Source organism: Oratosquilla oratoria, chromosome 1 (assembly GCF_046742065.1).
Source record: "Oratosquilla oratoria isolate Oo_2021 chromosome 1, ASM4674206v1, whole genome shotgun sequence".
Classification (NCBI taxonomy): Eukaryota; Metazoa; Arthropoda; class Malacostraca; order Stomatopoda; family Squillidae; genus Oratosquilla; species Oratosquilla oratoria.
In genome coordinates, this window is record NC_134777.1 from 82017042 (window position 1) to 82028172 (window position 11131).

The 11131-nt window shown below is 46.7% G+C and overlaps 1 protein-coding gene across 1 annotated transcript in view; it reads right to left on the minus strand.

The window, feature by feature from the left end:
- The window catches only part of LOC143028807 (zinc finger MYM-type protein 1-like), a 28348-nt gene extending 20020 nt beyond the window's left edge, over positions 1-8328 (minus strand). The window contains exons 1-2 of the mRNA XM_076191173.1: positions 8006-8328; positions 7349-7484 (exon numbers count right to left, since the gene is read on the minus strand). Coding sequence (XP_076047288.1) covers positions 7349-7484; positions 8006-8328 — 459 coding nt within the window. The remainder of the gene's footprint in view (positions 1-7348; positions 7485-8005) is intronic.
- Positions 8329-11131: the final 2803 nt, after the last annotated feature.

The following is an 11131-nucleotide window of genomic DNA, read 5'->3' on the forward strand; positions in this document are numbered from 1 at the left end:
CTTCTATGCGCACTAACAGACTACGCATTGCACTACAGAACAGATCTACAGATCTATTACAAGCACCCCTAGAGGCCCGTGTAGCCATCCTAAGAGACATGCACTGGCTACAGAGTAGCCTGAGGAAGTCCCTCTACATCGATTCACATCGAGAGGAGGAACAACTGATGGCCTCGCTCTCCGGCGCCTGTGAGAAGGACCCTTCCAAGTTCTGGAGGTCCCTCAAACGTGAGCTGGAGGAGTGCTCTGTGCCTCCACCCAAGGTCATCAACCATCTTAACCACTCTGCACACTCCCCCCAACACCAAGCTGACCTTCTGGCGTCAGCATGGAGTGAGGTCTTTAAGCCCCATCCTGTGCAAGGACCACATTGCTTTAGCACCTTGCACAGTGTTAACTCCTTCATGAACAGCTGTAGTGACCTCATTCCCGACGAGACTGTTGATCTCTCTCAGTTAGATGAGGATGATCCCCTTATCTGCCCCATCGTTTTGGAGGAGGTAAAGGGGGTTATCTCGGCATTAAAACTAAAATCCCCTGGCCCTTCAGGCATCGATGCACACATACTCAAACGTATGCCAGACAACATAATCTCACACATGACGACACTATATAACAGCTCACTAGCCTCTGGGTACTTCCCACAACTATTCAAGGCCTCCCATACCATCCTCATTCCTAAACCCCAGAAACCCGCTTCCGCCCCCCTTTCATATCGGCCCATCTCCCTTCTGGAGTACTTTGGAAAGGTGTTCGAGCACGTCTTAAGCCGCCGCCTGACCGTGTACCTAGAGACGGAGAATGTGCTGAGGGACTGCCAGTTTGGTTTTCGGCCGGGGCGCGGTGCAGAAGACGTAATATCCATAATCACTCAATGGGTTCAAAGACCGCCAGACGGTCGCCCTGGTAAGGCCATTTTGGTTTGTAAGGATGTGGAGAAGGCATTCGATGCTGTCTGGCACGAAGGTCTTAAGTACAAATTGTACCACAACTTCGACTTTGCCCTGCCGTTCACAAGGTTGCTCTGCAACTACCTGGACGACAGGTCAATTAGAATAAAGTGGCGGGGCTGTCTGTCCCAACCTTTTGTGCCGAAGGCTGGAGTGCCGCAAGGGTCAGTCCTTGCCCCCACTCTGTACAATCTATATACGAATGACCTGCCAGAGCCGGCTTATCCTCGCAACCAGGCTCTAACTCTTTCGTATGCGGACGACACTAACCACATAAGCAGACACAAAACGCTGCAGGGAGCGTTACACGTAATGCAAAACATCCTAGACGGGGCACACGCGTGGGAGCAACAGTGGCGCATTAAGACCAACGCGTCGAAATGCAATGCTGTACACTTCCGCTGCAAACGAACCAACAGAACAATCACAAACACTCCTCTTAAAATAAACAACACAAACATCCCAGCGAAGGACCATACCCGTGTGCTGGGTAGCACACTTGATAATGGCCTTACCTGGACCCCACACTTCCGCAAGCAGGGAGCGAAGGCTAGGGCTGTGCTGGGTAAGCTCAGACGCTTCAAAACTGCAACACTGAGAACCAAACGTCGATTGTACCTAGCCCTCGTCAGACCGATTCTGTGCCAGTCCCCGGAACTAAGCCAGCTGACATGTGCCACCAATAACTACGAGCATCAGAAGGTTCAGAATGCCGCTGTCCAGTTCATCACGGGCTCGCGATGGAGCGACTTCAGAACCACTGAGTCTCTACACCAAATTTCCAACATCCGTCCACTCAACCAACACAAACACAAACTTCACTCAAGACACCTAGAAAAACTGCACGCCAAACACAAACATCTGATACAACATATTACACCTAGACCACACCGTACAGACTATCTGTCAGCTGCGCCCGTCCCACGTGCGGTGTACACGATAAAACGTGTATAACCGCACCAACAAGTAACACACCCCTTCACCAGCTTGACTGGTGATAACCGCAATAATGTAATAATAATAATAGTAATGGTAATAATAATGATAATAATAATAATATCGGTACTCAAACCCGACCTGGGGTAAAACAGGAATTCTCATGCCTTACCTGGGGCTAATCAGGAACGCCCTCTACACGCGGGAAGTGAAATCTACTCACTAACCGTAAATTACACACATACACCTCTCACGAACATAGCCGCATCCCACGCACAAACATATACACTTCCTTTTTCTTCGACTAAAATTCGCTTCCTTTCTCACTTTCTCTTATACTACATCTTCTCATTTCAGTTTACCTCCCACTAAAGATTTTTCCGTTTTTCCCCCTTTCTCTCCTACTACGTCTCCTACCATTTTCCAAACTTTCGTTGGTGATATAATATGCTCTTCCTCCCGGCATTGGCGCCACCGTCCAAGTTCCTAGCCCAGTTCTCCTAAAGCCACGACAACATACTAGCCCCTAATCGCTCGCAATTCGCCCGGTGGCAATAGCCCTCTTTTATACACTACTATCTTTTCATTTTCTAACAGACATTCTTCCCCTCCCACAAAACCCGATCCCGCGCAAGCGAGGTGGTCTTTTCTTGGAATCCAGAATCCAGGACTCTGCCTCTCAGAGCCCCCCATTACACTGGTTCCTCTACGTTTTGGGACTTAGAATATTTTTTTCTACTCTCGAATCTTTGTGGACTGTTTATCAGAGCCTCATTGCTCGTGTCAATTTTGTCGGACTTAGTCGTAGAAATTTTCTCGACTTTGCTATTTTCTTTACGTAAATTATTACGTAGGACTTAGTTTCCATTCTGATGGTCGATATTTCTCGACCTTACCACTTATTGTCTTTAAGACTATTTTTGATTGTTATTGATTGTCGATATTTGATCGACACTTGTATATTTACGTGTCTTGGCAATACTAGCCTTTTATGTTCTGTGAATTTACGTGTTACGGACATTGTACTTTTCGCTAGTTTTGGCGACTTCTATTTTTCGATCATTGTTCATTTGTATCTTTACTTTTTTGAAGGAAATAATATTTCTTAAACAGAACTCTAGTTTTGAACCTGGCCCTTCCCCTTAGGCGTCACAATATATATAATATGTATGTATATGTATATAGAGGTATATATATATATATATATGTGTGTGTGTGTGTGTATATATATATATATATATATATATTGGAAGGAGGCCATTTATGATGCATGCGTTGTTGAAGTCAACAGCTGCGATAGCATTATTATGCTTGTAGAAATGCTTTTCTAAGTTGCGCACCAACGTGCGGTCGTCTGGAAGCAGGTTCTTAAGCAGATTGCTGAAGTCCATGGTGTATATCTCTCGAGACGTCTTTCGGCCTTAACTGGCCATCTTCAGGAGGTGTGGGCTGGTCAAATTGATGACGGAGAATCTGGATTCTGGATTCCAAGAAAAGACCACCTCGCTTGCGCGGGATCGGGTTTTGTGGGAGGGGAAGAATGTCTGTTAGAAAATGAAAAGATAGTAGTGTATAAAAGAGGCCTATTGCCACCGGGCGAATTGCGAGCGATTAGGGGCTAGTTTGTTGTCGTGGCTTTAGGAGAACTGGGCTAGGAACTTGGACGGTGGCGCCAATGCCGGGAGGAAGAGCATATTATATCACCAACGAAAGTTTGGAAAATGGTAGGAGACGTAGTAGGAGAGAAAGGGGGAAAAACGGAAAAATCTTTAGTGGGAGGTAAACTGAAATGAGAAGATGTAGTATAAGAGAAAGTGAGAAAGGAAGCGAATTTTAGTCGAAGAAAAAGGAAGTGTATATGTTTGTGCGTGGGATGCGGCTATGTTCGTGAGAGGTGTATGTGTGTAATTTACGGTTAGTGAGTAGATTTCACTTCCCGCGTGTAGAGGGCGTTCCTGATTAGCCCCAGGTAAGGCATGAGAATTCCTGTTTTACCCCAGGTCGGGTTTGAGTACCGATATTATTATTATTATTATTATCATTATTATTACCATTACTATTATTATTATTACATTATTGCGGTTATCACCAGTCAAGCTGGTGAAGGGGTGTGTTACTTGTTGGTGCGGTTATACACGTTTTATCGTGTACACCGCACGTGGGACGGGCGCAGCTGACAGATAGTCTGTACGGTGTGGTCTAGGTGTAATATGTTGTATCAGATGTTTGTGTTTGGCGTGCAGTTTTTCTAGGTGTCTTGAGTGAAGTTTGTGTTTGTGTTGGTTGAGTGGACGGATGTTGGAAATTTGGTGTAGAGACTCAGTGGTTCTGAAGTCGCTCCATCGCGAGCCCGTGATGAACTGGACAGCGGCATTCTGAACCTTCTGATGCTCGTAGTTATTGGTGGCACATGTCAGCTGGCTTAGTTCCGGGGACTGGCACAGAATCGGTCTGACGAGGGCTAGGTACAATCGACGTTTGGTTCTCAGTGTTGCAGTTTTGAAGCGTCTGAGCTTACCCAGCACAGCCCTAGCCTTCGCTCCCTGCTTGCGGAAGTGTGGGGTCCAGGTAAGGCCATTATCAAGTGTGCTACCCAGCACACGGGTATGGTCCTTCGCTGGGATGTTTGTGTTGTTTATTTTAAGAGGAGTGTTTGTGATTGTTCTGTTGGTTCGTTTGCAGCGGAAGTGTACAGCATTGCATTTCGACGCGTTGGTCTTAATGCGCCACTGTTGCTCCCACGCGTGTGCCCCGTCTAGGATGTTTTGCATTACGTGTAACGCTCCCTGCAGCGTTTTGTGTCTGCTTATGTGGTTAGTGTCGTCCGCATACGAAAGAGTTAGAGCCAGGTTGCGAGGATAAGCCGGCTCTGGCAGGTCATTCGTATATAGATTGTACAGAGTGGGGGCAAGGACTGACCCTTGCGGCACTCCAGCCTTCGGCACAAAAGGTTGGGACAGACAGCCCCGCCACTTTATTCTAATTGACCTGTCGTCCAGGTAGTTGCAGGGCAACCTTGTGAACGGCAGGGCAAAGTCGAAGTTGTGGTACAATTTGTACTTAAGACCTTCGTGCCAGACAGCATCGAATGCCTTCTCCACATCCTTACAAACCAAAATGGCCTTACCAGGGCGACCGTCTGGCGGTCTTTGAACCCATTGAGTGATTATGGATATTACGTCTTCTGCACCGCGCCCCGGCCGAAAACCAAACTGGCAGTCCCTCAGCACATTCTCCGTCTCTAGGTACACGGTCAGGCGGCGGCTTAAGACGTGCTCGAACACCTTTCCAAAGTACTCCAGAAGGGAGATGGGCCGATATGAAAGGGGGGCGGAGGCGGGTTTCTGGGGTTTAGGAATGAGGATGGTATGGGAGGCCTTGAATAGTTGTGGGAAGTACCCAGAGGCTAGTGAGCTGTTATATAGTGTCGTCATGTGTGAGATTATGTTGTCTGGCATACGTTTGAGTATGTGTGCATCGATGCCTGAAGGGCCAGGGGATTTTAGTTTTAATGCCGAGATAACCCCCTTTACCTCCTCCAAAACGATGGGGCAGATAAGGGGATCATCCTCATCTAACTGAGAGAGATCAACAGTCTCGTCGGGAATGAGGTCACTACAGCTGTTCATGAAGGAGTTAACACTGTGCAAGGTGCTAAAGCAATGTGGTCCTTGCACAGGATGGGGCTTAAAGACCTCACTCCATGCTGACGCCAGAAGGTCAGCTTGGTGTTGGGGGGAGTGTGCAGAGTGGTTAAGATGGTTGATGACCTTGGGTGGAGGCACAGAGCACTCCTCCAGCTCACGTTTGAGGGACCTCCAGAACTTGGAAGGGTCCTTCTCACAGGCGCCGGAGAGCGAGGCCATCAGTTGTTCCTCCTCTCGATGTGAATCGATGTAGAGGGACTTCCTCAGGCTACTCTGTAGCCAGTGCATGTCTCTTAGGATGGCTACACGGGCCTCTAGGGGTGCTTGTAATAGATCTGTAGATCTGTTCTGTAGTGCAATGCGTAGTCTGTTAGTGCGCATAGAAGCGGTGAACGTGGCAATCTTTCGGTGCTTTGTTCTAGGAATGTGCTTTTTTACAGCGTTTTTGACAAACTTTGTAAGTGAGCGCCATTCCTGCTCTATCGCCGCTTGTGGAGTGTTGTCCATGTTTGTGTTGGTGTATGTCGTGAGAGTGTTTTTGAAGCCTTCCCAGTCGGCCTGACTGTAACGTAACCGAGGCTCACTGGGGATAAGGATGGGTGAGGTGGAGATGCGAAGGATTAAGGGTATGTGGTCTGAGAGGGTGGGGGCACCGGGGGAGATAGTGGAGTTGAGGAAGAAAGCTCGGCTGTTGGAGAACACCAGGTCGGGCTTACCCTGCAATCCATGACCTATGAATGTGGGAAAGTCCGGACCTAGGAACTTCAGCCGGTGAAGTATAGTAAGAGAGTGTAGTTGCCGACTCACTGAGCTGCTGTTGTGCGTTCCAGGGCTCCAAGCAGCATGACTGCAGTTGAAATCGCCAATGAAGAAGGTTGGGATTTTGTATGACATCACCTTGGCAATGTCAACAAAGGGGAGGAAGGGGATACGGGGAGGGCGGTAGAGGGTACAGAGGAGGATGGGACCGCGAGTGGTGCTTAACTTGATCGCGAGCATCTGCTCATAATGAAATTGATCAAGTATAGTTGCCTGGAGGGACTTCCTGGCCAAAATACAGACGCCCGAGTGCAAACCAAGACCCCGACTCCAAGTGTTGAAGCCTTGAATCTTGGGAAGAGAGTCGGGGGCTGGATCACCCATCGAAGTCAAACAAATGACATCAGGACCGTGTCTGGCAATCTCTAACAAGGTGCTGGTCCTTTGTGGGGCCCAGTGACGGACGTTCTGGTAGAACACACGTAAATCCAATCTATCCATAGGAATAGTTGTCTTTAGTGATTCCTACTAGCTGGAGGGAGTTTTAAGAGGGACTTGGAGGGTAAGCACTTCGCTGTCGGAGGAGGAGGAGGATGCACTACCATTAGACTGGACAGTGTCTGGAATAGTGCTGGTGAAGGGGATTATGTCCCGCAGCGTCTCCTTTGTGAGTTTCGTCAGGTTCAACTTAGGCCTCCCGGTCGAGCTGGCTCGTGGTATGGCCACACGGCGCGGGAGCTCGGAGGAGGATTTGTTTGCCCCTGACGAGGAGGAGCGGGGGCTTAGGATTGGGGAGCGTGAACGGTTGCTACGTTGGTAGGATTCATGTCTGTATGCCCTGGAGGAGGAGGAGGAGGAGGTGGAGGAGGAGGAGGAGGAGGAGGAATCAGAGGGAGGGGGTGTGGAAACAGAGGGAGCGGTGGTGGGAGGGGTAGGGGCTGGGTGAGGATAGGATGGGTTGTTGGGACCAAAGGGAATAGCCTCTAGGACGTGAGGTGGAATGGGGAAGGCAGGTAAGCCCAGGTGAGTGAGTGCTGTGGACAGCACTTCCTGCACCTGCTCCTTGCTCTTGGACATGAGCATTGCCGAATAGACAATACTCAGAGCAAGTACTTGAGCGTCCCTCGCCTGGTTGCACCTTTCGTCTCCAGAAGGACACTGGAGATTACCAGCTGCCTCCCTTTCCAGGGTGCTGCCGATAATTGATGCAACCATGTTAGGGACTTCGGTACAGGTGGAGGGCCTGCTCGCATCCTGGCGAGAACGCTTGGACTTCGTCCTCTGCGTCCGCTGCTCCTTGGGGACGGAAGAAGGCTCCTGGTCAGGGGCGGCAGCTGGGGAGCTAGCCCTCCTCTTTACACCTGGGTGGGTTCTGGGTTTGGGGGTGGGGGGTTGAGGGATTTTGCCTTGGGATGGGGAGGAGGGGGTGGGGGTGGAGGAGGAGGAGGAGGAGGGGGAGGAGGAGGGGGAGGTGGAGGTGGAGGAGGAGGAGGTGGAGGAGGAGGAGGAGGAGGGGGAGGGGTTTTGGTTTTAGGACGAGGATTAGAGGGTTGCGCAGGTTGGGGGCGGGTGTTGGGAGCTGACCTAGCCACCGGTTGAGCAGGCTGCGCTGTGTCAGCCGCCTTTCTCCTTTCCGGGCAGGAATTGGAGATGGCGCTGTGGGTTCCCCCACATAGGAGACACTTGAGTCTCGCTGCCTCGCATTCTCTATACCGATGTCCGTCGGTAGCACACTTGGAGCACCTAGTCAGATTGGGTTGAGGACAGGATCGGGATTCATGTTGCAGGGAGTAACATATCAGGCATTGCCTGACTTGTAAGTTTTTAAACTCTCTAATAGAGGATGGGGGCAGATATAAGAAACTAATCTTGAGTCCTACCCTGAGAATCTTCTCAAGGTCGGACCTAGATTTAAGGGAAATCCTGACGAAATCAGTGCCCGGAGGCCGGAAGACATCGACAAAGTCAACATCCGAGTTCCTCTCCCTTAGGTCACACAGGATGGCTTCCTTATCCCCGAGCTTGTCAAGGACCATCCTACCCACGTATATGGACGCTCTGACATGACCCTACGGGGAGAGAAACCCAGCTTCTCCAGCCTGATCACAGTCCTCTTCTCGAAGCAGGCATCGAGACTATCCTGATCCATCAAGTGGAACAGGACATTTGCCCCTTCCGTCTGGGCAAAGCGCACAGGAGCACTGCCTATCACACCGCTTAATTGGTTGGCATCGTCCACAAGCGAGATGCCATCCGGGCGTGAGTTGCCTCTCACAAAAACCACTTGATAGTTGGTTTTCATGATGAGGGCGCTTGACGGTAAGTTCTACGAGAGTTAGACACGTCAGGGAAGGAGAGAAAGAGGAAGAGCAGAAGCACCTACGAAGAAGACGGTCAAGACACGAATTTCCTTAAGGCGCTAAAAGAGGATACAGAAGGCGGGCAGTGTTGATGTGTACTGGTTATAACCAAGTCGAAGACTAAATGTGTAGTGTTATTTCTCTTTTCTCTTTTCTACGAAGGCAAGACTCTGAAAACAGAGAGCGATTACGTGACTTCGGAAGTGTTGTGTATGTAAAGTACTAAGTATCAATGGATATTAGGCACTTGTGTTAACTGTAATCTAGATGCAGGCACAGCTAAATGTGTAGTGTTCTTTCTCTTTTCTGCGAAGGCAAGACTCTGAAAACAGAGAACGATTACGTGACTTCGGAAGTGTTGTGTAAGTAAAGTACACCACTGAGTATCAATGGATATTAAGCACTTTTGTGTCTGTGTTTACCCTGAGATTTCTTTACTTACGGAGAGTAGGCGTTGCTGTTGAGTCAGTTGGTCGGTTAGACGCGGTTAGACTCAAGTGTGTGCAGGTACAAAGGGGCGATGCTAGGGGCAATTAGCGAGGAGCTGGAGCTGGAGCGGAGACGTCCGAGTTCTGCGAGCGCTGAGTTGAATCTTTCAAAGGGGCAATGGTCCCCGGACATAATGTCCGGACTCTTCATCTCCAACTTAGTGAAAGCTCATTTGCCTCCTGACCTCACATACGGAGTGAGAAGAGGGTAGAGATATCTTCCCATGTTCCCCTTTCTTTTGTTAAGGGTGCTACTTAAACAGCACGCCCTCTCTCTTATTTGTATCTACTGAAGAGGATTGCAGTTTGCAATCGAAATATATAGATTCCCCGTTTCCAGTCTTTTCTGCTCCAACAGTGGTTTCTACGTTATATATATATATATGTATATATATATATATATATATATATATATATATATATATACATACATACATATATAGCTATAGATATATATAGATATCTATAGATATATATATATATATACATATATATATATATATATATATATATATACATACATATATACATATATATACATACATATAGATATATATATATATATACAAATAAATATATACATATATATACATAAATATATACATATATACATACATACGTATCCATATATACATACATGGATATATATACATACATACATACATATCCATATATATACATGCATATATATACATACATACATATCCATATATACATACATGCATATATATAAACATACATACATATATATACATACATATATATATACATACATATATATATACATACATATATATACATACATATATATTACATATATATATATACATACACATATATATATACATACACATATATATACATACACATATATATATATACATATATATATACATACATATATATACATGCATATATACTGTATATACATACATATATATACATATATATATACATACACATATATATACATACATATGTATATATACATACATATATATACATATATATATACATACATATATATACATACATATATATAAATACATATATATATAAATATATATATATAAATATATATATATATATATATATATATATATATATATATATATGAAGGTGGAAAAAGAAATCACGGGTCTAGTTCCGAGTTCCTGAGTTTATTCCTGAAGCATAGAGCGAAACCGGTCAGTAATAAACTCAGGAACTCGGAACTAGACCCGTTACTTCTTTTTCCACCTTCTTCAGCTTGTCACAATGTACCAGCATATATATATATATATATATATATATATATATATATATATATATATATATTTTGGAAGGAGGCCATTTATGATGCATGCGTTGTTGAAGTCAACAGCTGCGATAGCATTATTATGCTTGTAGAAATGCTTTTCTAAGTTGCGCACCAACGTGCGGTCGTCTGGAAGCAGGTTCTTAAGCAGATTGCTGAAGTCCATGGTGTATATCTCTCGAGACGTCTTTCGGCCTTAACTGGCCATCTTCAGGAGGTGTGGGCTGGTCAAATTGATGACGGAGAATGAATCGAAGTGGCTGTGGGACGGTATATAGCGGTGTGGAGTGGATCACCGGGCAGTGCCCGGGACGGTGGCGTCAGCCAATCAGCGCACGGGAATCATTCTCTGCCTTCTGGTTGGTAAAGACATTTCGGGCTGTTGTTGGATGTTGATAGCGGGCTTTTGGTTGAAAATGAGCACCGCTTCTGTCATTCTTAGTCGTCTGGTGTCGTTGTTTCTCTCGATGATGGTGGTGTTGTTTTCCATGTGGTGCCTTTTGAGTACGAGCCCATGTTCGTAGAGGTAATGCCTCCTTATGGCGCCGTCCTGCAAATGGGCTGAGATCCTCTTCGACAGTGTTGTGGTGGTGACGCCGATGTACTTGGAGTTAGGGCGACTGCAGTTGCCACTGGAGCATGTGTGTTCGTACACGGTATTCACCTCTTGCATATCACTAGTCTTGGGTAGGCA